Source organism: Fundulus heteroclitus, chromosome 19 (genome assembly GCF_011125445.2).
Source record: "Fundulus heteroclitus isolate FHET01 chromosome 19, MU-UCD_Fhet_4.1, whole genome shotgun sequence".
Taxonomy (NCBI): domain Eukaryota; kingdom Metazoa; phylum Chordata; class Actinopteri; order Cyprinodontiformes; family Fundulidae; genus Fundulus; species Fundulus heteroclitus.
The window spans coordinates 17336003-17363746 of NC_046379.1; the positions used below are offsets into that span (position 1 = coordinate 17336003).

Genomic DNA, 27744 nt, shown 5'->3' on the forward strand with positions numbered 1-27744 from the left:
GCACCAGTTTCTTAAGGTCCTCTCTGATTGGACTGACTAGGGCGTCGCTACATCTCAATTCTTCTGTTGAGGCCATTGTGTTGTTGGTTTGCTGCTGGCTTTGGCCTCAGTCTTATTGTTTAGTCAAACTTCAGCTGTTGGACAGATGGAGTCACATTTCAGTCGTTCAACTTAACTCAAAGACGGCCCGTTCCTCTTGCAGCAGAACAAGCACTGATCATCACCCCTCTACCACCGTGCCGGAGACTGGCTTTGAAGCATCCAGTCTTTTTCTAAATGTACCGTCATGAAGTTTAACATCAGTCATGCTGCAACTGTAAGGTCTAAGATGGAGTTTACTTCTGACTTTGGGTTGAATTTTCTTCCTTGTGAGTGATCTCTTGAATGAGGGGCTTCAAATAATTTGGAAATGGGCCTTTAACCCCACCCAGATCAATAGGAAGTTGCTTCTTTAAAGTCGCTTGCATCTCCTCCGCATGGTGTTACACACACATATTTTCCAGACAAGCAAAGTGCCAAGACACCTGCTTTTTTTTAGAGGTGCTGACACTGATGGTTAGTTAACAGGAGCAAATTTAATTACACAGTAAAAAGGTACTAAAAGTAAGTAAAATCTTCTTGAAAATGAGTGTATTTGTCCTTGATCTGAGCAGGTAAATAAGCTTATCTGCCTATGGAATAAGATTTTTGCACTTAAAATAAGAACAGTTCATCGCCATCATCTTATTTCAAGTGCAGTTTATGTAATTATCTTATTCTAGGAGTAAAAATACTCATTCCATTGGCAGATAATCTTATTTACCTGCTTAAATCAAGGAGAAACTCATTTCAAGATAATTTTACTTACTTTTAGCTCCTTTTTTGCAGTGTAGCAGTACCTCGGTGCCACTTAAACCCAATGGACAAGAATGAATGAAGATTAAACTAATCGTTTTGCAAATATTTCCTATAAAAATAATATTTTACACGGTTAAACCATCCCGGTTTCCAGATGGTCTGAGGGCCCCATCAGTGACCTTCCTGATGGATTACCTGTTGGTGACACCTGAGACACAGAGGGAGACCTGAGGGCAGCAGGGGGCCGTGGCTTCCTGACACTCCGGGACAAAACCTGTCACCGCCGTGATCCTCTGGCACAAAGGAGGACACACCTGGGAGCGTAATGGACACCGCTGGCCCCGAGGTCGTGGCCAGAGGGAACACCACACACACAGCTTCACAGAAGCCTTTGTTCACCGAGGATCTTTATTATCATTATAATTTTCAGTCATTGATTTACAGCAAAAACAACTCACTGACTGATGAAACTGAACCCATTCATCTTCTCACTCTGCCCACAGCATCTCTCTCTCTCTCTCTCTCTATAATAATTATTTACTCCCCAAAATAATAAAACAACGGTCCAACAAATTTACAGCAATAATTTTGTATTTCTAATCAAAAACATCTAAGTAAAAGAAGAAGAAAAAAGAAAAAAAACCTGGTTGTGACAGAAGGCGAAGACACACACACACACAAGATGGATGCATTTACACAGAAAACCTGATTTTTGGAACGGATACCTTAGTAACAGACTCCTGCAAAACCTTTGTTTATCAGTAACAGTTCTTTTTCTGTGCACATGAGGATATTCTGTAAACAAAATAACAAAGCAGGCTTCATTGTGATAAAATTGCCACAAAAAAAAACGAAAAAAAAAAACGCATCCAATTATCTGTGTGAAGTCATCCAAGTTTTTTTTTTTTTTTTTGGCATTTATTGACCGACTGACCTTCTGGTCGCGTCTCCAGTGGATTATCCAGCCGTACAAGTAAAAGAAATCCGCTCTGGCTTAACAGCAACAGGTGAATGGGTCGGTTTAGCGGGATGTTTGGCTCTCGAAGCAAACATAAATAACACCATTTATCTGATTTTTGAACAAACCTGCGTGTTTCTTTGGACTAAAAGTGTAAACAAAAAAAAATCTTAGGCTTTTTTCGAACGCAAACATCGTATTTACAACAAGGAAAGGTGCACGGACGAGACGCGGGACGGCGCGTTGGCACGCAGACACGGGAGGTGCATGCACAGACGGGAAACAACGAATGTTTCAGCGCCAACACACACGCACTCGGCAGAGGAAAATACTATTTGCATTATATACAAGGTGTGAGAAATGGCTGCACAGCTGTTTACATGTATATGTGTATGTGTGTGTGTGGAGCAGGTTGCAGATCCCTGGGTTGTTAAATACGCTGCGTCTCATAGCGCTCGGGGAATGATGGTGAAGGGCAGGATGGGGCTGCTGGCCTCCAGCTCCAAGGCGGTGAGGAAACACTCGGTGGCAGCGGCCGCGTTGCCCTGAGCCTGCAGCACCTCGCCCAGGCAGTTCCACACGTCATGAGCCGTGCTGACCAAACCAGACGTACATTTACGTAAATGCAAGTAAGAAAAAGAAAAAAACAAAACAACAAAGAGCTAAAGCAGAATCTGAAAAATCTGGCAAAGAAAAGACAGAGACATTACAATAAAAAGGAAAATAAGAAATAAGGAAATAAACCTACCTGTTGACCTGCACAGCATCCCTCAGGACCTTCTCCGATAAACTGTAGCGCTGCAGCTGGTGCAGAATCAGACCCTAAGGAGACCCATAAACAGCACGATTTAGGCCGGGATGGCTGAGAACGGTCCGCCTCATTTAGAACAGCTGATAAAGGGCTCCATAGTTTTAGGAGATTCAAAAATATTTACCAGGTTCTAATATTATTCAAATATAATCTCAAGCGTAGAAAAAACTAAGCACGCTTCCTCCTTAGGATGTAACAGGGATATCAGGAATCAGGTGGAAAGATCTCAGCAATGAGTCATATAAGGCTGTTTCTAAACTACCTTAAGTCAATTATTTAAAGTGGGACAGATTAATCACAAGTGGAAAACATTTAGGATGGTTGCCAATTCTTCCAGAAGCAAATTCACCACTAGGTCTGACATACAGCAGCTCTTCTTCAGACTCTGTAGGCCTTACTTTAAACGGCAAAGTGCATGAAAGCAATAACAGCAAAAGGGTGAAGAAGTATAAAATATTTGGGAAGGTCTCCAAGAAAATCTATCTTGTCTATAAAAAAAGAATATGGTAGCAAGATTTTTCTGTAACGTTGCGTACGAATGAAAAATAAGACTTTGGGTACGATGTCAGTTTGAGGACAAAGCTGGCCGTAGTGTCTGGAGAAGACCAAAAAAACCTCCTGCTCATAAACGAGGTCGTGGCGGGATAACGATCTGGACAACCTTCAGTTTACGAATCGACCGTTTCTATCTTTTTATGACAGAGTAATCTGGAGTCACAGGTGAGTAAAGCCTCAATGTGTAGAAACTCTTTGGCTCAATTTCTTTTCTACCAATAATGAAAATGTGGAACTGTGGTTGTACTCCTGAGATCAGACTTAAATAGTTGAAGAACCCAATAAAGACCAGATACAATTAATTATGCTATAATATGTAAAACTCCCTAAACTGAAAGTGGATGTATATTCTTGGACCAGGTCTTTTAAAAAAAACAAACAACAACAAAAAAAAAAACTGTTATTTCTCATAAACACAGATTTACGATGCACGTTTCTACATATCCGAAGTGTTTCGACACATTTAGAGAGTTTGAGCTTCTTCAGGCAGTTAGGAGGAGGAGGAGGAGGAGGAGGAGGGGAGGAGGAGGAGGGCCGATCGAGCCCACGGTAATTTCTCCAGGAATTTGTTCTGCTTAGTTTAGACTTGTTTAGCAACCGTACAAACACAGGATCTCTGTTGGAAACATTTAAGCTGCGCGCAGCAAAAGCATCGGGAAGAAATAAACAACCGTGGGTATCCAATTTGAGGAAGTGAGGCTCGGTTATTCAGCGCAGATGTAGGCAGACGAACCGCGTCGGTCTGTGAATACGTGTTCAGGCATGCTCTCGAGAGCAAAAAAAAAAACAAAAAAAAAAAACAGCTAATATTCATAGAAACACATCTGGAGGACCACAGATCAGGAACAATCAAAAGAAAACAAGAAAATCTGACTTATTGGGGGTAAAATCGGAAGAAAAGAGGGGACGCTTCAAGACTTTTGCACAGCATTTTTAAAGGAGATAGCGGGTGTGCTGTCCTCTTACCAGCCTCTGCATGGTTTTGACATGAGTCGGGTTGATGGACAGGGCTTCCTCGTACCACCGCTTGGCGTCGTCCGTGTTGCCCCTCAGCTCGGCTATCTGCCCCCTCATGTACAGCACGTTGTGGGAGGTGGGGAAGAGGTTGGCAGCCTCCTGGGTGCACGCCGTGGCCTCGGCAGGCTTCGACATGCCGATGTACACCTCGGCTGTGGGAGAAAACAGACACCGTCAGCGGAGGGGGGGAATGAGGAAACGTTAGGCTGTTAGGAAGTCAGTAAATGTAGTTATATTATAGCAAAACAAGGGAAACAGAAGCAGATATAACTAAAGCACTTTGGTGTCAAACAGGAGCCGGCAGGGGAGTGCTCTCTGTGACTAGAGCGTTCATTACGTCGGTGATGAAGACGGAGCGAAATCGGCAGAGCGGCGGGGAGGAAATGAACGGTCCCCTCTATCTGCCCTCTAATTGGCTGATTACATTAGCTGTGTGTCGCCAAGCTGGAAATGACCGCCAGACGAGAGGAAGCAGCCGGACGGGTAAACAGTGGCACAAAGCGCCTCTGTGAGAGCGCGTGTTTACGTGAGCCGCCTTGCTTCTGTTTACATTCTGCTTTGCAAACGTCTCCAAAGAGGAGAGAGTCGGCGCGTCCCGGCATGCTGGGAGGGAAACGTAATATCCAATCAATTTGCTCTCAGAAAGCTCTGACGGATGGGAGCAGGATTTTGTAGTCTTATATTTCATATTTTGGGGGGAAAATACAGACAATGAAGTCTTGTTTATGTTCTACACCTTTTTTTTTTATCCTTTAGGATTCTGGACAAAGAAGGAGGAGATGAACGGATGGACCCGTGACTGTTTTTAACTGTAGTCTGATCACGCTGAAAGGGCAGGAGAGATGGAAATATTCAAATTACACAGTGTGAAAGCATTATGTTAAGTGGCAGAAACGCTAAAAATATGTCATAGATAAAACATCATTCCTCAGCAACAGTGTTTTTGTTGTGGCGCTTAGCGTAGTTCTGATTAGCTGTGATGACAAAACAGGTGCTTTAACAGCTACCTACACTAAAGGAAAGCTACGGTGGCATCTATGGCATAGATGCTGTTAAGTGCACAAATGTTAAAACCTAGCCATCTGTTGTCACTCTTCAGCTCCTTCTTGTGGATCATAAGGAAATCCTTCAGGTCCTATGATGCAGAGGAGCATTAGCTCTACTCTGGGCCCACCTCTAAGCCTGAGTCCAGCCCCTAACAGAGGAATCTCTTTCCAGCTGCTTGTAACCAGGACCTCACTGTTTGGGCCCCGATCCTTGTCTGGTGATAATTTCTGGTGAAGAATACATTTTCAAAGACATGTCGCTTCAATAAGGGTTTACGTGAAATCAGTGCGTGGGTGGAAGCAGACCTGCATGTAGCCAGATCTGGGCCAGGGTCATCCAGGGGTGTAGGGGTCCGTGTTTGGGAGCGCTGCTCTGCAGGGAAGAGGCCACCTCCGACAGAGCCTGCTCCACCCGGCTGGCTGCTATAGACGTAGCGTGCACCGAACCTGCAGAGGGGAAAAAAAAAAAAGAAAAAAAAAAAGAGTTGCATTGTTAAACGCGCCGAAGCTGACAAAAAGCGTACCGACCGGCAGCTGCGAAGCAGTGAAGCACGGGATGGTATTCGGTTTTAAGCGGCCGGCAGCAGAACGCGCTGGCCACGCCTTCAGAAGCGTAATGAGGAACTGAAGCCTGTGTTCTGTTGCGGTAAAAAAAAAAAAAAAAAAAAGCTGAGAAGCGCACACCGGTATGCAGTTCACACCACTCCACACTGTTATGGCGCTGCATAAATGAGCTATAAATAAAAAAATCATGCTAAAATCGCATCACTCCGCTCTTTAGTAGAAGAACAAAAAAAAAATCCAAACTCACACTGTTAGTTTTCTATTTTGTCTATTTTGTTGTTTTTCTAGTTTGAGTTTAGTCAGAGGAACCACCCATAGATGCAAGATGACAGAGATAAAGATTAAAGGGTTTATTTTCGGCTAGAATAAAAGGAAACGAGGGCCCACGATAAGTGGATTTTGGGGAAATGACAAAGCATGTTTCATTTACTCAACAATAACACAAGCTGGGAATCCTGCTTTCAGACGCAGTTTTGGCACATTTTCTCACACTAACATCACTGACCTCAGTCTACTTTATTGAGATTTTATGCAACCAACACAAATCTGAAAAGTATAGCATGCATGTGTTACTCTACCCAACATGGACTCCAGTACCGGCAATTGCCTTCAGAAGTGACCAGTGTGCAAGTTAATTTAAGTATTAAATATATTTATATATGCAGCTGTTTTGTGAAGACCCCAAAGGTTTGTTAGGGAACAATAGTGAACAAGATGTTGATGAATTATACTTCCCCCCTCCCACACACTTATTAGATATAATTTGAATGATACCTCACCGACGACATGAAATTTGCTAAAAGATCTCCACAAGCACATCCAGGATGTCATAAAACAACCTAGAACAACTTCTAACGCACTTCAGGCGTCACTTGCCTCGGTTAAGGCTGGTGATCATGATCCAACAATTAGAAAGAGAATGGGGAAAAATATTTCCCCAAAGACAGACCGATGCTCTCGGGCTGTATCACGAAAAAAAAAAATTAAGGTTTTGGAGTGGCCTAGTCAAAGTCTGGATTTAAAGGAGCAATAAGTGATTTCCACCACTAGATGGAGCTTGAGCGCTGTCTGTAGACCAAAACAAGACGTGTATTAAGCCACGGCTGTCTTTACCTCGCTCCAGCACCCATCTCCCCGTCTCCCCGATCGGCTCATATGCGCATATTTGCAAAGGATAAAAGCAGAACAGCATCACCTTTCAGAGGAACATGTCTAGTGAAGAAGTAAGTAACTCATAACTTTATAATGCTGTTAGCAAGAGAACGTTTTGATCGGATGGGTGTGCTCTCCGCCATTTTGTGCCTGGGGATGGTATTTTATGGGCAGGGAGTGGGTAAACCCTGAGGGGCAGCTGTGCACGTGTGTACGTAGACACATGTGCGGCCGGGCCGGCTACGTAAACAAGAGCACGGAGAACAACACAGAGAGATGCTGTGTGATGTTGTACCTTTAGTTTTTAATAAAAACATCTTTTTAGTTCTAACTATCTAAAATAGTGACATTTTGCTTATTGCTCCTCTAAATCTAATTGCGATGCTGTGGTGTCGCTTTTTAGCAGTTCTTTCATCCTGGAAAACCCTCCAATGTAGTTCAATATGAAGAAGGTTCTGCAATTAAGAGTGGGCCAAAAATACATAAAAGTCTCAGAGTAAACATTAGCAAAAAGTCACATGGAGCACTGCTCAATCAGTTATCTGACGATTAAGAGACTAGATAATGCAAACCCGTCAAGAAATGGCAATCCACCTAAACTGTAGGGAAGTCATTAATTACTAGTCTGGAGGAGCTGCAGACATCCACAGCTCAGGCAGGAGAACCTGTTGTCTGGACAACCATTGGTCACGCTCTCCACAAATCTGGACCATTTTGGAAGAATGGTAACAGAAATCCTTTGCAGAAATTAAACTATAAGAAAGTTAGAAGAAAAAAAAGTTTGCCAAAAGCCATCTAGGGGAAGATCCTCCAAAATTTAACCTTTTAGCCTAAACGGACAAACGTGTGGTGGAAAACTAGCGCTGCACACCACTCTGAAGACACCACCGGCCCGATGAGACATGGTGGTGGTGGCATCATGCTGTGGGGATAAAGCCCTCATCAGGGACAGGGAAGCTGGATGGAGCTGTCTTACCACCCTCAAACCTTTTCAGCAGCATTTCTCTGTGTTGGTGCCTCACAGCTTTTGTCAGCGTGTATTTTTATTGGTGCACATTTTAGTGCCATTTCTGCATTGATCTGAGCTCAGCTCTGCTTCCCCATCATTCAGCTGAAAAGTTCACTTTATATATTCAAGTGACATTTAGTCAGAGCCGTTCTATAAAGCAGGATGCCCTTTAAAGACAGACCCATCCTCTAAATAATGTCTTCTTCTTGTTTCCCCTTTTGAGGTTTATCTTTGGTGCAGAGCGTATGACTACTTTTCCCACATTTGTGAGAAAGCTGTTTGATTTACTGCCATGTGTAAAAAAACGGTAAAGCTCATAAACAGGAAGCTGCCTCCTGTGGTCTTTACTGGAGTCACTGATGATTTGATCCGTTTTGTGGTCCTTAAAGAGGAAACGAATGCTGGAAAAATCTAGTTTCTACTCCACAATATTGACATGAATCACTTTTCCTGCATGACAGGATCTAAAGTATGTTTCATTTCACAGCGCGTATGCTGATGATGGATAACAGAAGCTATGTTTTGAAAAGTGGACAAGACTTTCCATGAAACTTGCAGCATAGCGCGACCCTTAAATATCCGACTTATTTAACCATCCGTTTTCTCCTCAGGTCACACAGACAATCTTCTATTCTAGAGTGAACGATAGTGTCATGGTTTCCATCCAGTGTGTGCAGAGGCCAACCTTGAGGTCTAATAAGAACTTTCTGTCCCACATAGAGGCTGTTTTTGGGTTAAATAAAAAAAGATAGACGCTTTGAATCGTTTTGATTATTTTGTACTCGTATTCTGAATTTCATGCTCATACTCCTGATAGGGTTACGAGAATGATTTACACTTTTAAGGTATTTTAAAGTGTTACGAATCTGCGCAGCATCCCATAGTTTAACCCAGCAAGTAACCGGTTTCTTTTGCCTGCTGTAATATTGATACATGGTCCTGACTGGGATTTTGGATATTCATTCAAGTTCCTCCACCTGCGCCTCCTCCTGTTTCACTGAGAGACCCGGGTCAGTCTCAATGGCTTTTGGCTGAGGCCTCTTTAACTTCGATTTAAAGGAGATATACGGCCGGAGACTGATGTTGAGGCGAGAAAACTGAGTTACTGGACGGATAATAATAAAAAAAATTTTACACTATTTTCTCTTTGCTTTAGATAAGTCAGAAAACAGATTAAGGAGAGATCTGACGAGGTGTGAACAACCATTACAGCTTAATTTGTTAAACAGTTATTTCATAACCTTAGACACCATTTTGCTCTTCTCAGCAAAAAAGGTTAGTCTTCGTTGTCCTAAAGTTTGGTTGATTGCTTATATTTGTAACATAAATATATGTTAATACATTGCAGTTTCATTAGATATACACTTTCTCCCTTTTTAGGTGATGTGTTCAAATCTTTGAATCAAAACAAATCTGGAAAATATTTTTTTCTTATTTGTGATACTAATCGTTTTCTGGGGAGTTAAATAATTCATATCAGACTGTTTGATTAATCATATAATAATATAAGTTTATATAGCACTAATAACTGCTACAAGCTGGATGATGATGAATATTTTGTGGATATTCTTGCACTGAACCTCAGCAGTTAAAAGTAGGTAGGCAGGGAGAAAAAAAAATATGAAGATGGATGAAATGACAAAGATAAGGCGAAGGTTAGATGGCTACTTACAAACAGAAAACATGGAGGAAAAACCAAGAATGTTAGCGTCCTGAGGGCCGCCTTGGGATAAAAATAAAAATAAAAAAAGGAAGAATGGGAAAAAACAGACATTTGTTAATGATTGAAAGGAGGAAGGAAGATAGAAGAAATAAAGAGCATAAGGTTTTCATTCTTCACAGGATGCTTTGAAACCAAACGACCCGAACGCGCTCATTAATTGGTCAATGCTTTCCAAATAGCCACAAACTTGAATTAATTTACAGTCAAAACCAGCTCTTTTATTCTGTCCTCGTGAGAGTTTCGTGTTTTGTTTTCTCAACTAAACTAAAGCAACAGACCCATTCACACATGACGACATTAAAAGACAAAATGAGGTTGGGGATAGGGGGGCTGAAACCACAAAAACACGCAGGAACAAAAAGATGGAGAATAGTAACAAACACAGATGACAACAAAACATAGAAAAAAAAACACATTTCTTTCCAGATTTCCATAAGAGTTATTTGGAAATATAACAATCCAAATGTGTGAAATATAGGTGTGAACACCCGCAACATGTGTTAAAATTGCTCATTTCACTGTGTCCGGTGCTCTGAGAGACTTTAACTGAAATTATTTTATCATTTCAAACCCAATTCGCCACCCTGAAGGACCACCCTCTGATCTGACCGGACTATTTATTATTACCTAGACATGACTGGGCTAAAAAACAAACAAAGCTAGGTTTTTGAGTAACATTTGCAACACTACTTACTAGACTGTATGTAACATAGCAAATGAAGTCATTTAGTCCATGAAATGTTTACATTCAAAAATGAGCATGAAAGTCATTAATTGGGGCCTTTAAACTGTTCCTTTTCAGGGTAGAAAGATCAGCGCACACCTTCAATTCATTTGAAGAATTTGGTGCACAACTTTCAACGCAACGCAGAGTTTCAGGAACAATCAAGGCACGACGAGGACTGAAGCCTGCCGTGAACTGAACGTCAGAGTCGCGGTTCCCTGAGAGGCAGGTTTTTCATCAACATGAACTGAGAAGCTGCTGGCTAAGAAAGAAATGGCTGCTCCAAAACCAAGACCTTTAAGTCTGACAGAATCTTCCAGCTAGCCAAGCGAACAAAGCCAAATACAGTCTGGAAAAAGTTTTATTGTCAAGCAAACGAAGATTAAATCGTTTGTCCAAAATCATAAAAGTTGAGGTGCGGCTTTCAAACCAAAGAATGCTGGACCAGCTCTCAGGCATGGAGGTGGCAGCATTATGCTGTGGTGGTTATTTACCTGCTAGTGATGTATTGTTCAATGTTGATAGAGTGGTTATAATTAAGACCTCAAATCAACAGCCAGACGTTTGAAGGTGTAAACACTTTGATAAAACAGGAAAGCATTAAACTACTGGAACGACCCCAATGTCAACCACAGTAAAAATCTGTACAATGAAAATATCGATCTATATCGTCATTTATAAGATACGCCTTTGTTTTGAAATTCAGGCATAAGACTATAGTGAACGGGTTGATCTATTATTATTATTATTATTATTATTTTAAAATCAGGACAATGTTTTTTTTATTTAAATGCCTCATACCTGTAAGAGCTTAGAAATAAAATAATCAAATCCTATTTGGGTTTTTTGTGAGCTGATATTACAAAAACAGTGCAATAGTTTTGCATGGGCAGATGATATCGCATCGTATCGATTGGAAAATCGTAACAGACTTTGTTATATCGACAAATATCGTTTCGCCATCCAAAACAAATCGACACATTACATTTTTTACAAAGCTGGTGATTTACACCGCAACCAAATATTAGTCTTAGTCTTTGTCCAGTCTGTATGTGAAATTTCAACATCAAATTCAAACTTGCTGACCGAAGCCTTGCTTGTGAAATGTATTACTGTGTTTCTACTCTGAAAAGAGAAAACGAGTAAAGACCGGCCTTTAAAAGCCCAACATTAATCGCACATGCTCATGTCCTTTAATGAGTGTATGTAAACTTTTCACTGGCACTTCAAATGCAACATTTTTACAACTTCGGGGTAAAATGTTTTTACAGAAACTTTTCTCACACGGCGCAAACATGTCTGCACCACGGATTGTAAACCTACAATTTCATCCATGCCCCAACATATCAGCAGGGAGCAGCTTTTATAAACCTTTTCAGTTTACAACATAAATGCCCAATGAGGTTCTTTCTACCTAAAGCAAACGGATCTATCCTGATTCAGATTCACGACAAGTACGCAGGATTTTAAAAGCCTTCAAGACCGGCCATCCATGTGATGCTGGGATGTTACTACGTGTTTATTTGCACGTAAAGCAGGTGACTGAGATCTGATCATTCAGGTAAGAACGTAACGCCAGGTTTGAAGAAGCCTTTAGCTTGTAAGTGAACCAGGACAGGTGGTGTTGCCAGGTTTGAAATCTTTGGGTTTCCATAAACCGTTATCTGTTAAAACCATCTGCGTCTTGTTTCTGTGCTGTGCCATTTCCTTTCCCCAACAAATATTTACAAGTTTAAAAACCCTAACGCTACGGAGTTTTAAGAGAAACGTGCAGGTCTACAAACAAGCATTATTTTTTTTTTCCAGGTCACTCTGCACACCATGCTACGGACGGGCTGCACATGGAGGCTCACTACAGTTGGAAAGCTGTTGGAGAACGACGTGGTTGCAAAAGGAGTGAGTCCTGGCCTTGGTGGGTGGAGGGAGAGGACAGGAGGGCGGAGGAGAAGGGACAGGAGGGAGAGCGGGGGGGCTTTTGGTCGGAGTGAGAAGGGGAGGAGGCTGGAAAATGTAGAGAGGCGATGAAGGGGAGGACAACGGGGAGGAGAGGGTGGACACGGTTGACGGGGAGGTGGGAGAGACTGGTTCAAAACCAGAGAGGGAAGAGGAGGAACCTGAGACTAAAAACAGAGAAAATTAAAAAGAAAAGAGTCATTAATGAAGCACTGAATAAAGAGAGAAGAGCAATCAGGTTTTCAGGAAACAGTGTCTAGCCAAAGTTTTCATCTCCCTTAGAACCTTTTCAGATTTTGTCACATTATACACAAAGAACGTCGATGGATTTTATGTGATGGACCAACATTAAATAGTGCGTAATTGTGAACGTTAAGGAAAATGACACGTGCTTTTTAAAAATGCTCACAAGTAATCTGAAGAGTGTGGCATGCATTTGTAATTAGCCGCCTTTGCTCTGACACCCCTAAATAAAATCCAGGGCCACCTTTTGCCGTTAGAAGAAGCCTGACAGAAAAACAACTCATGTCACGAGTTTGAGTACCGCACCTTCTCTCTTCACTCACTTCCTGTCTGGCAAATAAAGGCCACTGGAGCTACAAAATGAAAAAAGAAGACACCTAACAAGTAAATCGAGTCCACCCGTGTTTAATTTTATCTCAGTATGAACATAGCTGTTCTGCAAACTCCTCAGAGACATGTTGGCGAACATAAGTGATTAAACAGTCTCACAAAGACAAAGGAACAAACCAGGCAGGTCAGGGATTAAGTGGTGAAGAACTGAGAGACATCAGACCCAACCAGACCGATGACCTGGAGGCAGCTGTCAGAGCAGCCTGGGTCGCCTTGATGCAGTAATTCATGTAAAAGGACCCCCAACTAAGTATCGAGTAGCACACTTTTCAGAAGCCTGACTTTTCTCCTTAGAATAGACTTCTTTCGTCTTATCTAACACTCTCTGGGACACTTAATTTGGGATTTTCATGATCTGTAAGCCATAATCATTACAATTAGTAGAAATAGATGCTTGAAATATTTCACCCTATGTGTATTTATGATAATATAATAATATATGAGTTTAATTTTCTGGAAAAAAAGTCACAAGAAATATTGAATGTTTTTACAATATTATTATTTTTTCAGAATGCACCTGTAGACATAACAAGAAATACAGGTTTGTGTAGCTTTTAATGGAATAACTGCATCGAATTTCCACAGCAGAATGACATCAAAGGCTCCAGTAATCGTTTTTTAGATAGATTTTTCTGTCATTAGTTTGGACACCATAGGAAGTTTTAAATCTTTATTTTCCACAAGTATTAATATCTAATAGAATTAAGTGTACACATGCTATTTTCACAACGGTTTTTTGAGTTTTTTTCCTTATTTTAAAACAAAAAAATTTAGATAAAATAGGGTATTCTTTAAAAATAACAGATTTTTCACAGCATATATCTATGAAAAAAATATATAAATTATCTTTTTTCAAATGTTCATGTAACATTAGCTGCATTAAACACGTTTTATTGCGCTGGACTGAGGGCAAAATGGTTCTGTGGATTGTAAAGGCTCACTGCAAAAACGGATCTAAAAATAAGTAAAATGTTCTTAAAGTTAGTGTATTTGTCCTTGATTTGAGCAGGCAAATAAATTACCTGCCAATGGAATGAGTATTTTGACCCCTAAAATAAGATAATTAGATATACTGCACTTGAAATAAGATGATGGAGATGGATTGTTCCTATTTTAAGTGCTAAAATCTTATTCCATTGGCAAATCATCTTATTTACCTGCTCAAATCAAGGACAAATACACTAATTGTAAGAACATTTTACTTATTTTTAGTTCCGTTTTTGCAGTGCTGCAGACCCCTTGTTCAGACTAATGCACTGTCATGTGCTGGAATGGCCTGGTATAGTCCAGACCTGCCAACCGAGAATACGCAGCAAGATTTAAAAAAATAAATAAACTTTCAAATACTGGTCTCCATCCAAACTGTATAAGCATGAGATTTCAGACATTTCCAGAAAACACTTGCAGCTGTAGTCAAGGTAAAAGGTTGTTTTTAAAAAAACTATCGACTCAGGGGGAAGAACAGATTTTTATCTTAAGTCAAGTATCATTTGTCTTTATACTTCACAGTTATGCACTACTTTGTGTTGGTCAACCAGATAAAGTCCCAATAAAGCTCAGTAGGAGCATAATGCAGGGCACTGATCCGGACATGTGTTTCGTTTGTGCCTACCGGTGTCAGGGTCGCTGAAGTCCGGCAGCGTCATGGCGTTGAGCTGCCGTCTGTCTGCTATGGCCCTGTCCAACAGGCTGCTGCCCCGCCCCGAATCACTGCCGCACACAATCAAACCGACACAAAACAGAGACGGCGCGTGACTCAAACGAGACAAACGTTTGGCTCCTTTGTGATCGATCCTAGCTCTTCGCGGTGGTGAAGCGCGTACGCGTACCTTGGGTTGGTGAGATTGTAAAAGCTCTTCCAGATCTGCAGCATGTGTTTGCAGGTGAGCAGCGCTTCTTCCGGTCCCCTGCACATGGCCTCCAGCTTCACCTTCGTATACAGCAGACTGCACGGCACAAACGTACTATCAGCAACCTTTCCGTAACGTTAGTCTGACACTGACCGCTGCACGGGAGCGTTTTTGCTCACTTGAAGTTCTCGGGGTACTCGGACAGGGCCATCTCGATGATATTAAGAGCGTCGTGGTAGTGTTTCTGGGCCGAGAGAAGCAAGGCCAGCAGGTGGAGGGAGTGGACGTCGTCTCCTTGGAGCTGCAGCGCCTGTCGGACATATCCTAGAGCCTCGGGGATCTGCGCACAAGCACACACACACACACACACACACTACAGGTCTTCACTGGAGCTGCGATAAAACACAACCCTATGTAATCTGAAGACTGATCTTTTTTTCCTGTGTCTTGTCTGCATCGATTCTTGATTTGAAATCTTTGGTTACGTCGTTTGCTACCGTTACCTGTCTGGAGACGGCGAGCTGGAGAGCCAAATAAAAAGCTGCCAGATGGTCAGTGGGAGACAGACTCTGAGCTCTGCAGATAAAAAACAGACACGTTAAATGAAAGATGACATCAGAAATCTGGTAGATTAAATCCAAACAGGACGGATGAGTATTTAGACTCATTCCTTAACTACGTTATTGAGCTAAAATATTTTAAAGAGGGAAACACGTGAAAGGCTCAGTTCAAACCTCTGAAAGGCCCCTAACGCTTTCCTCTGGTACTCCTCCTGTGTGCTCCGCAACGATGCTGAAGACGAGCAGACAAACACACACACAAAAAAAAAAACAATCTTCACATAAGAAAAATACAACAATGGGAGAAAAGTGAAAACATCATATGACTCAACAGCTCAAGAAACCGTCTTTAATGGCAGCAACTCAGCTGTTTGTTTTTCAGTCTCTTATAATGTTGCATCAGATCATTGAAGGGCACAGACATTTATTTCTGCACAGCTCTCTTAGGATCCCGCAACAGCATTTCACTTTGCTCTGTACTTTGACTAGGCCCTTCCACCACCCTGACTCTTCCAACGTCACTTAGAATCGTGTTAGTACTGAAAATGCTCTATAAATAAACTTGCCTCGCCTCGTATTTGACTGTAGAATATGTAACAAGCCGCGGTTGACGGTTACCATGAGGTACTGTGCCGATATTCTCTGTTAGTTTGTGTCAGAAATAACTACTTTGGTCTAATTTTTAATGGGAATCGTTCCAGAAGCGTTTTAGGTCATTCAGAAAAAAAAAACTTTAAAACTTTAGTCATGTTGTGATGTTTTAAAGGAGAAGTCCTGTTCACCCTGTCCTTCTTTTCCTTAATGTTCTCTCATAAACTTGATTATTTGACACACTAACCGAGGCCCTTATAGCCCTTAACAGACATATAGGCACAAAAATAGTTGCTTCCCTATGGTTAATGCAGATGTCTCTCCACCTTGGAGTTGTGAACACAACACACACACATATACGCTTTAGATAAGCAAACAGCAGAAAAGGGATCCTTTAAGTCCATTTGACTATCAGTCCTGCTACTTTCCCTATTGCATCCTCTGGCAGACACAGAGGTGTACTGATTAGGGCTGAACAATTAATCGCATTTTCAATATAATCGCAATTTAAAGAAAAAAAAAACAATTTCCAAATCGCAGAGTCTGCAATTTTTGGCTATGTAACAATTCGGGAATTAGACACGTCCATTAGGTGTTGGTAAAATGTTTAAAGTGGGTTTGCCTCCACATGGAAGGGAAGACAGTTGCAGCAGTGAGATAATCTTATTTCATTACTTGTTTTAGAGTTTATATAATCATACATAGCATTAAGTACAGGTCAATCAGTTTAATACATAGACTTGCTTGTTGGGTGGACTTTATGTTCAACAAGGATTGATGTCCAAATCAATTAAAGCTGTTCTCTCGAACAATATTCTGATCAATAGAAACATTAAAAGTTCATTTTTTAAATAGTCCTTGTTTACAAACATCTTTATTTAGACGCCATTTTTGTTGCTTGTGGTTAATGCAGAGAAAAGTCAAAATTGCAATTTTGGTTGAAATATATTGTAGGCAGAGTTTAGATGCTGTGGGTCTTTTAGCAACTAATCCTCACAGCGAGGAAACAAATTGATTTGTTTGTATATGATTAAAAAGACACGATAAATTAAACTGGGAAAAAAAAAAAATCGCATTAAATCGCAATATTAAGAAAAAAAATCGCAATTAGATTATTTTCCAAAATCGTTCAGCCCTACACTGCAAAAACAAATCTAAAAATGAGTAAAATGTTCTTAAAATGTGTGTATTTGTCCTAGATTTGAGCAGGTAAATAAGATTATTTGCCAATGGAATGAGTACTTTGACCCCTAAAATAAGATAATTAGACATCCAGCACTTGAAATAAGACGATGGAGATGAGTTGTTCCTATTTTAAGTGCAAAAATCTTATTCCATTGGCAAATCATCTTATTTACCTGCTCAAATCAAGGACAAATACACTAATTTTAAGAACATTTTACTTACTTTAAGTTCCGTTTTTGCAGTGTAGTACTGATTTTTTTTTTTTTTTTCATTTTATTTCACCCAGATTTTAGATTTAGGATTCATCTTTGTTTAATAAACAGTGAGAGTGTTTAAACGAGAAAACGGACTCACCATCAGTGGCTTTGAGGCTGTAAACCAGACCGATGGCCAAGTAGCCTTTGGCTCTGAATTCAGCGGCTTTCTCCCCCATCTCAATCACCATCTTTCCAAACTTCTCCCCTTCATCTAACTGAAATATAAAGAAAGCATAAAGATGTGAGGAAGAACTAGAAGACAGCGATAAAGTGGAGGCAAAGCTGTTGTCGCGCCCGCTATGCACTGCAAAAAGAGAACTAAAAATAAGTACAATTTTCTTGAAATGAATGTATGTGCCCTTGATTTGAGCAGGTAAATAAAATAATTTGCCAATGGAATGAGTATTTTTACCCCTAAAATAAGATGATTAGAAATACTGCACTTGAAATAAGGTGATGAAGATGAATTGTTCCTGTTTTAAGTGCAAAAATCTTATTCCATTGGCACATAGTCCTATTTATCTACTCAAATCAAGGAAAAATACTTTAATTTAAAGAAAAAAAAAACTTATTTTTAGGTATATTTTTGCAGTGTGTGTGCTCTTTCTCTTTAGGGTGTGCTCCTCACCCAGTGCAGAGGACCGATGCACAGTTTAACGGCCAGCAGTGGGATGGTGGGGTCATCGGGCTTCAGGCGGATGCACTCCTTAAGGACCTTGACGGCCCGGGCGGACTTGCCGGCGGCCATGAGTGACAAGGCGAGCTGGTACCACAAGTGGAACTCCTCGAAGGCGAACTTCATGGCTCTCTCCAAACACTGCAGACAGCAGGGGCACCGGTTTCAGAATACATTACCTCTTAATACATAGTTTCCCTCGGCAGCGCTAATTTCACTCTGTGTGGGCGTGTGGTTTTATTTTACCTCGGACAGCATCTCGTACTGCCCCCTCCTGCCCAGAGCTATGGTCAGCAGGTCGTACACCACAGAGGCGGACTGCAGGCTGATGATCCGATCGTTGTTGTGCTCGGGGATCCTGCTCAGCACAGCGTCCCGGTTGGCCTGAGACGCAGACAGACACCGATGTAGCCGCAGAAGCCGCACCACATAACCACGTATCAAACGAAGCGCCTTACCATGGACTCGCTGATCAGCAGCAGCAGCAGCGCCTCCTCCGTGTTCTCCTGAGGACAAAACAGACTGAGGGAGACGGAGAGGGACACACGGGTTAGGAGGACAGAGCGGCCGCGTTGAGTTTGGCGCCAACAGACGCGAGGAAAAAGTCCTACTTCTCTCCTGAGTACACGCGCGGGCGTCGGCTCAGGGTGTAGTTCTTGCTGTAGGTGTGGCCTTGCTGTGTGGGATTATCCAGGGGTGACACCGTCGGGGGATCTTCCAGGGGAGACCAGTAGCTCTGTTCGCACATTCCCCGCAGCAGGATCTCTGCGAGCTGCCGGGCTATCGTCTGCACGCACAAATTACAGATCAATTAAGGCGGCGATACAGCACGAGTCTGTGGATTTGTATCATGTTCAGTTTAAACAAACAGACACGAAGTGCAGATTAAACCCTGGACTACAGTCTTATAGAAAAGTTTAACATTTTAAGATTTATGTAAAATCTGTAAGATTTGCCAAACCAAATATTCATCCAGTCGCAGGTTAAATAAAGGTAGGAAAGGAGTCTGACATGACATCCACCCCAAGAAGTTCTCACCATGCGAAGGTTCTGGGTGGTCCTGGTTTCAACGGCCCGAAGAATCTCCCGAAACCTGCCCACACCTTGTGTCAGGTTACTATACGGGGGGGGGGGGGGGGGGGGGACAACACAGAAAACAACCAGAAATGCTTGTATCAGACAGTCAAGAGTATGAGACACAGCAGAACCGTTTAGAAAATGTTTCTTTCTTTTTTTTTTTTTTTCCCCTGCAGGGAGAATTTCAAATTATATGGACACTACAATGGGAAAGTAGGAGAGTAAAACAAAAACAATAGAGAAAAAAGAAAGAGAAGAGGTGAAAGAAAGAAGAGATAAAAGGAAGAGAATGATAAAACGTCCTCTGTCTGCTCCATCACCTGGAAAGAGACACAAAAAGAACAGCACAACCAACAGACATAAAGCAACAGATACAATCGTGTAACACCTTGATACCATTGCTAAATCATATGTATTATTATTTAAACTGACATGTGTAATGTGATACCTGAAAAAAGAAAGTTAAAGAAAATAAATAAATAAATTATAGGCTTTCTGTATATAAGTGAACATTTAATACCTGGGACCCAGCACCTGAAAATGTTTATTTCTAAAACAGCAAAGCCATGCACGTGATTCTGTGACGTCGCAGAAGTGTTCGCGTTGTTGTCTGAAAACTCTGTAAACTACATTATAAACACTAACAGGCTTTAATGAGCTACGTCGAGACGATTTCTAAAGAGGAACGTGTTTAATTTCATTTATATCTGAACTCATTGTAACAGACGATGGCTTCAGTATTTATTAGTGATCTTTTAAGCTTCCTGATCCCTGCAGCAGGGGGGACTGGGATGCTGAGCAGATGCCGTCATGGTTAACGTTCCTCCTTGACATTGCAGAGAAGATAGTATGAGATGAAGAAGACTAAGGTGGTAGTTTCATGTTCTAAAAGAAGGCTGATTACTCTTTCTCCTCTGCTGTACAGCCTAACTTTAAATTAAGCTTTTTCTTTTCATAGTGATTTTTTTTGTTGCATTTTTTGAGTCTCTTCTGGGAATGCTCAGTCTTCGTTTTTCCATGGATGTCTTTGATTTGTGTCTGTGTGTTATGTGTGAACTCTGAGCGGGTGTCTCACCAAAATTTCCTTTTGGTTACATAATGGCAATGAAGACTCTTGATTCTGGTCGGGAAGGAGCAAAAAGCAGACGCTGATCCTCAGATTTAGGAGACGCTGTTGGCCTTTTGTCCAAGCCACGGAGCAAAACAGAAAATCTCCCTTGCTAAGGGTGGTGGTGGTGGTGGTGGTGGTGGGGGGGGGGGGGGGGTCATGGTTGTCTGGGCCATGCACTGCAAAAACAAATCTAAAAATGAGTAAAATGTTCTTAAAATGTGTGTATTTGTCCTAGATTTGAGCAGGTAAATAAGATTATTTGCCAATGGAATGAGTACTTTGACCCCTAAAATAAGATAATTAGACATCCAGCACTTGAAATAAGACGATGGAGATGAGTTGTTCCTATTTTAAGTGCAAAAATCTTATTCCATTGGCAAATCATCTTATTTACCTGCTCAAATCAAGGACAAATACACTAATTTTAAGAACATTTTACTTACTTTAAGTTCCGTTTTTGCAGTGTGTGTTGTGGATCTGTAAAAGGCTTAAGACCGTGTTGTTTCTTTCTCCTGCATTGTTTACATTTCAATTATTTATTTTTTAATCACTGCTGCACTTTATATTGTACTTTACAAGCTGTATGCAACGAAATTTCGTTCTGTATGCACTCTGTACATACAAAATTACAAATAAAGTCGTCTAAGGCTACGTTCACACTGCAGGTCTTAATGCTCAATTCCGATTTTTTTTTGTGAAATCAGATTTTTTTGCATGGTCGTTCACATTTCCAAATATATGCGACTTGTATGTGATCTCCTGTGTGAACTGAACGCGTTCAACCGAAGTGTCCCACATACCCAAGTGGCCTGGGTCGCATTTGAAAAAATTTGATCTGTGCTATTCAGACTGTCATAAAAGGATCAGATACAGGTCGCAGGTGGGCAAAAAAAATCGGAATTGGGTCACTTCAGGCTGCAGTGTGAACGTAGCCTAAGTCTAAGTGTCCCCAAGTCGTTTTGTGGGGCTGCCGGGGTCAATTTTTTATAGGCTGTGCAAACACGTTGTCTGTGTATCAGTGTCAGCTCACAGTCAACTTTGTTGTCGGTGCTGGAGGGGCTCCTTAAGGAATGCTCCGTCATCAGTCCTGTTCTCAACACGCAGTCTTAGAGAGGATGGTATCAGGTCTGGGAATCTGAAGAGACTAATCTAATCTTTACCTACTGCAGGACGACTGGGTTCTGTTGACATGAGCCCTGATCTTCAGCTCTAGCTGGAGTTTTTCACAGCAGAATAGGAAGCAGCTGGGGTAAGAGTCAGCTCCTTTAGGTCCCATGCAATGTTTCCCAAACATAATTAGACATGATGCTCGCCCTGGTTTGGAGTCTGCCTCTGCCTCAAGAGGAGGAGTTCAACTATTTTAACGTCCTGTTTACCAAGATGACAGGGGGAATCAGGTTTAGATATCCATCTATCCATCCATTTTCTAACACGTCTATCCCTTGTGGGGTCGCGAGGGGTGCTGGTGCCCATCTCCAGCTGCTAATGGGCGAGAGGTACACCCTGGACAGGTTGGCAGTCTGTCGCAGAGGTTTAGATATTTGGATCAAAAATTGGTTTGCTGAGCCAAATGGGAAAGCCTCTTTATTTACTGGTCCATCTACAAGTCCTTCTTTGTGGTCATGAGAAATGGATCATGATGGTAAAGATTAGCCTGGCCAGCTCGACTGACTTACGCCATTTTTATGGTATGTATTCAATACACACCTTGTCAGTCTGGGCAGGCTTATGACTTCATGGCCGAAACTTACCGGACCAATCACAGCGCAGGAGGCGAGAGTTTTACGAAGCGGCAGAATTACCCATAATGCAGCATCGCTTTTCTGCAACCAGAACAATCAAGATGGACATGGAACTTGGAGTTTGCGTCAGATCCGTAGTTCTCTGATTGGTGATAACCTGTTTCTGCTGACCCTGTTGGTCCCGCCTTTGAAATCAGGCTCTACCCGCTGCTTTCTAGACTGACATGCCGTGTTAGTCCGGCTGGCCAGAGTAGGTACAATTAAGATCCTGAATATAGGAAGCTGAACAGAGCTCTCTCCATATGACAATCAGGCTCCACCTCTGAGATGGGGTGAGCCACTTTGCAGCCTGGAGAAGGAGACAACTAAGGTGGTTTGGGTACCTGATAAGGATTCCTCTCTTTGGAGGTTTTCTGGGCACATCGCACTGAGATAAGATCCCAGGATAGGACCTGGAGCTAATAGAGTATATATCCCATTTGATCTGGAAATGTATTGGCATAACACAGGAGAAGCTAGCGACTGTCAGTGGGGAGAAGGATGACTGGTTATAGACATATGGATGGATGCAGATTAATACTAAAACGGTATGATGGAAGCATAAATGTGCCATTAGAAGTGCCTGGCTATGATTTCTGCAGCGTGACTAGTTCCCAACAACAAAACCTTTCTGAATATCAACATGTTTTTAGTCATTTGTTCTTGTTCCAAGAGCCAAACCAGAACCACATTTGTATCTATCCTCTTCTTTTTCTCCATCCGTATATCCTACCCGTTCTTGAAGTGGATGACGTGGGCCCTCTGCAGGCCTGTCTCCAGGAAGTAGCCCAGCTCCAGATCCTGAGCTGTTGGTCCTGGCTTTGGGCTGCGGTTCTGAATGCCTGCGGATAACGCCTGCAGAAACAGACACACAGCGGGACAGTAAAAGGGCAGAGTTAGAGAACGCTGTGCTTAATTTTTTTGTCAAAATCAATAGCAACTAACAAACAGGACCTTCCTGTAGCTCCTTTTATCTGCTGGTTTCCTGCTGTTCAGTTTATAAGTACATATGGAACAGTGCTGATCTGTTTGTCAGCTGGCCATCGTGAGCAGAGCCGCATTTGCCAAACTTTGCTCACTGCCACATAATGTTCATCACACTCCCACAAGGACGGCGACACATTTCCTGGCTCTTAAGTCGTTCACGTTCTAGTTTCTCCCCCTCAAACACGAACCTTCTCCGCTTCCTGCAGGTAGAGCAAAGCGATGTCTCCGGACTTTTCATAGCAGGTGATGATTTCCTGCTCCCGCTCTGCCGGGGTCCGGTTGGTCAACGGAGAGCCCGAGTTCTTGTTGGACAGAGACGGAGAGGAAGCCGGGACCTTCTCTAGACACAAGCCTGGGAGGGATCGGACAAACAAATGCCCGAGTCAGCTGTACGTGTCTGCTTTGTCAGCTTTCTTTAAAATTAACTGCTTTATGCCTTGAAATGTAATGACAATATTCTAACATATCAGATGAATTCAGTTTAATTAGAGAGATACTGTACAGCCCCCTTGTGGAGAAAAAAAGACACTGCCACAGAGATTAGTGGAGATTGGATTTGACTCATTGCAAAGGGATGTTAAGAAGGTCATAAGACACAAATGATGCCCAAGTGAGTCTGTGTTTACCTTTGGTGGCGTAGGCCTCTGCTATCATGGACAGTCTGTACACAGGAGCTCCAGCCAGCTGCATGTCTTCCAGGCTCACGCGGTTGTAGTGACCTGGAAAAGCAGCAGTTCTCCATTCAGTCCCAGGACTGTGGAAGCCTATTAAGACACAAGCTTCGGCTCGTCCAAGGGGGCAAACGTTTAGATTTCTTTAAGACTTCTTGATAAATATTCTGGGTTTTTACATAGTCTGGAAAAAGGATTGAATTTAGGTATTTTTTAAACTGGAAAAGGGAGGTATGAATGCATGACAATGAAATATTTACATTTTCTGACTTTAGTCTCTACCACTAAATCTTGTAATCATCCATATGCCTGTCACTCCAATCTTTATTCAATCCATCTTTAACAACTTTTCTATTTACCACCCATCCATCAATAAAAACATCTAATTTTCCTTCTGTTCATCCCTCCCTCCTCTGTAAATTTGATTCTGGAAAATCATATAATTTTTGACTTGGATCATGTTTAGGAGGCCTGAACAGTTTTTTTTTTGGCACAAACATATTCCAAGATGTTGAAGTAATAAGAAACAGGAAATAATGAGAAATAGCAAAGTCCTGAAACGGGACCTGACAAGACGTACAAATCAAATCCTTAGAAACAAACAAACGAAGGATGAAAGAGTCCAGCAGCGTTTCAAGGCAGAGCCCACCAAACCAAAGAAAAAGACAACAAAGGTTACCCAAAGCATCTTTGTATTCTCCCTCTATGTAACAGATTTTGGCCATCAGCAGGCTGGCTTCCTGGAGGTAGTCGGCCTGGAGGAGAGTTACATTGAATGAGTTAGACCTGTGCAAGAACTCGTACAGTCGGTGATGGATCTGTCACTCTTTTCAGGGTTTACCTTGAGGTTTCCTCGGTCCAGAGCAGCAGTAAGGTGCTTCCTGACCTCCACAAGCTTTTGCCGTGGGCCTCGGGGGCTCGAACCTTGTTTGATGGGATTTTCCTTCAAGTACATCTGGAGCTTTGATTCTCCCAACAGCAGCTCACCCAAGTCATCTACACGCAGAAAGGCACAACATTTTAACAGCAGTGGCAACTAATGTTGATTAAGAAGGTCTGACGTTGTTACTTGAGAGAAGAGAAATACAATACTAGGGGGGAAAAAAGCATTAAAAAGGTACATTTTATCCAAACCTAATGTCATTTTCAAATAAATATGCCCCACCACAGGCTGGTCTTCTCACAGCAGGGGTGTCAAACTCATTTCTATATTGGGCTACTTTGACATTATGAAGTCATTAAAAAGGCCTGGTTGCACATGTATAGATGATACTTTTGATTTCATATCAGTTCACATAGAAATATAAGAAAACACACAGTGACATAACAGTAGTACCCTTATACACATTTTATCTGAAAAAAAAGTTGATATTGCGGTGAGTTACACTTTAAACTCATCATTCTATGTCACTTTTTCTCCTTTTGGACATTTCTGTGTTGTTTTAATGTGTTGTGGGAAAACTGACATCTAGTGGCAGGATGCTGTTACTACACAGTAAAAAAATCAACATTCCCTACAGGAGGCACAGTTTTAGCCACTTTATACACTTTAAAAGGATATATGCCTCTACTTTATGACATGAGATGCCTTTCTTGCCTCTTGAGGGCCGGATAAATTGCCTTGACTGGCTGGATTCGGCCCGCCGGCCTTGAGTTTGACACGTGTGTCTCACAGGATTAATAAATTGCACAAAACTCAAGAGCTTTAAACGAGTAACCCAGAAAGGCGCACGCATACCAGGACGTATTAGGTACCAAGAGAAGCTGAAACAACCCTTAATCCAAGTGCTGATCCTAGCCACTGACCAGAGCTCAACACTCCAATGGGTCAAGTTTCTTTTCTCAGCAGCAGCATTATTTAAAAGATCAGCTGCAATATTCTTAATCGATTCCTGTCCAAAGAGCTCGGTTTTAGTCCGCCACATTTTAGGCAAGCATATTAAAATGTTATTACTCCAAAATTTAAAAGAAGCTACAAAATAATAGTTTTCACTCAGTCCCCGGATGGTCACTGTTGTACTAGCTATGGTATGGGCCAAGCACTGGAACTGTTTGACTCTTTTGTTTCCCTTCTTTCTTTAGGAGATCCTGTTTTAAATTCTGCCCTCTAATTTCTGGACGCTCACATCAGAGCTGACTTTCGGGTGCTGAAAAACGCTGCGCGTAAACGTTACATATTCCAGTGTAAACGGACACAGAAGGATGGGATGTTTGTCGGCAGAGACTGAGTCTCAGACGCACAAGGTCAAATCTTACAGCCCCAATGCTTCCAGGTTTAAACTGCTAAGTTTTAATTTGCCGCTGGCTGGAGTTGAAGCCGCCGATCGATGTCAATTAAACAAAATTAAGGCAGACCTCCATCTTCATCAGCCAATCCACTTTGTGCAAAGCACCAGAAGCACCGAAACGGACCCAGAGCACCATGCTGCCATCACCATGCTTGACGGCTGGTACAGCGTTCTTAGGTTCGAACTCCTCCAAACATTCGTTCGAGACATTGTGGCCAAACAGGTTGGCCTTTGTCTTCTGACTGACATATATCCACGTACAACTGAATAAAACAGTGGTTGAGAAATAGCGGCAAAGCATTTTCACAGCTAGCGCAAATTAGTAATAATTTTCAGAGCCTTTAGGAAGTTAACCCCACTAAGCATTTGCCGTGTCAAGTTAAAACACAACCTTTAGCTCCACACAATAAAATATTTAAGTGGATATTCACAAATATATAACCTGTGTGTATAAATGTAACCCACTAGCATCTCTTTGGTGCTGAAATGAAGGTTCCCTCATTAGCCCTAAAGCACTCACCTTATTATACGTCACCATAACTTAGTTTTAACAGTTAGGAGACGGACCTCAATGAAAAAAAGCCTTAATTTTTGTTTCGGCTAACGACGTGGCTCCGTAGAGCTGCTCATGAGACACAGAGCTAAGTAATACCTTATTCTGGATTATTCGGCCACAATTAAACCCAACAAAAGCTGACAAACGAAAGTAAAAAAACAAAGTGTTGGTATTCGCTAGCATCCAGAATCACTCAATTTAGCGACGGAGGGTAGCGTAAACGGAAAACAAAACATGATTTATTTTATTTTACTGGAGCAATGTTGCCTAAAATAATCTGTCACACGTAATTAGCCTCTCGCAAAATATATGCAGCAACAACCTAAGGAGAAACGGTGTTTGAATGGGCGGTCAGTGGTGACCCAGACCAGGTCATTTCCAAACTCAAGGTGTGGTGCTGTAAATCAGCCTAAAGTGGAAAGATGAGCTCCGATTTATTTTATTCTGTTAAATCTATCTAAATTGAATCTGGTGAACGCGTAGTGCTGATACCCCCCTGTGTCATGAGATGTTGCTGTCAGGAAGTAGGAAAGACCCAGGCCGGGGGAAGAGAGGCCTGATGAGTAGCGCTACAGCTGCGGGACGAGCTTTCCTACCGTTGGAAATGAGTTTCGCCGACAGCTGCCGAACCAGCTCGGGTATCTTGTCCCACTGGCCCTCCGAGCGGCAGCGCTCTATCTCGGTCTCCAGTCGTGATCCAGACTTCCTCGCCGTCATGTTTCGTGACTGAGAGGGACTGGACTCGACCAGAAACACAACAACAGGCTCCCCCTCTCTCTCCCTCCAGCTGGAACAACCGTCAAGCTCACACCCAAACACAACGTCTGGGCTTCCGGGGAAGGAAACGCGGACGCGAGACAGTGACACCTAGCGGTCAAGAGGGTGTACTCCTCCACTTCAGAGTAGACACCCTGACTATTTGACGGTAAACCAATTGATCAAATGTGAACCGGTTCGCCTTCAAATGCATATTGCTAAACACATTCATCCTTAGTTTTTTTCCTTAGAAAAACCGAGCGAAAGTCCGGTTGCCTCCAATTTAAGTCTGTTTACTGTTGCCATGACCCAGTCATTGAAGTACAGTATGCAGTGTTTGGATGTCCCCTTTAGGTGGCGCCACAGCGGATCATCTTCTCTCGTTACTTTTCTCTGACACTATATATGAATGAATG

The 27744-nt window shown here is 42.1% G+C and overlaps 1 protein-coding gene across 3 annotated transcripts; it reads right to left on the reverse strand.

Annotated features, from left to right (window-relative positions):
- Positions 1-1226: 1226 nt before the first annotated feature.
- Positions 1227-27391, reverse strand: ttc7b (tetratricopeptide repeat domain 7B). Of its 3 annotated transcripts, XM_021315916.2 has the most exons (23): positions 27169-27391; positions 24570-24724; positions 24408-24483; positions 23684-23776; positions 23246-23409; positions 22804-22925; positions 19140-19218; positions 18713-18888; positions 18560-18623; positions 18348-18485; positions 18054-18242; positions 17523-17640; positions 15567-15624; positions 15336-15408; positions 15012-15172; positions 14812-14928; positions 14595-14692; positions 12250-12516; positions 9622-9672; positions 5531-5671; positions 4128-4330; positions 2544-2617; positions 1227-2389 (listed from the first exon to the last, which is right to left on the reverse strand). In XM_021315916.2, exons 1-23 carry the CDS (start codon positions 27287-27289, stop codon positions 2242-2244), a joined length of 2886 nt encoding a protein of 961 aa, XP_021171591.1. In that variant the 5' UTR covers positions 27290-27391; the 3' UTR covers positions 1227-2241. The 3 variants fall into 3 exon arrangements, with proteins under 3 accessions (XP_021171591.1, XP_021171592.1, XP_012717025.1); XM_021315917.2 differs by lacking the exon at positions 9622-9672; XM_012861571.3 differs by lacking the exons at positions 9622-9672; positions 12250-12516 and having other exon boundaries at positions 27169-27389.
- Between the last annotated feature and the right edge of the window lie 353 nt (positions 27392-27744).

Excerpts from the sequence above, each read along its gene's own strand:
- ttc7b (XM_021315916.2), bottom strand. The coding sequence starts at position 27,289 with ATGACGGCGAGGAAGTCTGGATCACGACTGGAGACCGAGATAGAGCGC. Across the intron at positions 15,625-17,522 it reads CAGCCTCAAAGCCACTGATG|CATCGTTGCGGAGCACACAG; the intron begins GTGAGTCCGTTT and ends GCTCGTCTTCAG. Across the intron at positions 5,672-9,621 it reads TTCCTCCATGTTTTCTGTTT|GTTCGGTGCACGCTACGTCT; the intron begins GTAAGTAGCCAT and ends TCCCCTCTGCAG.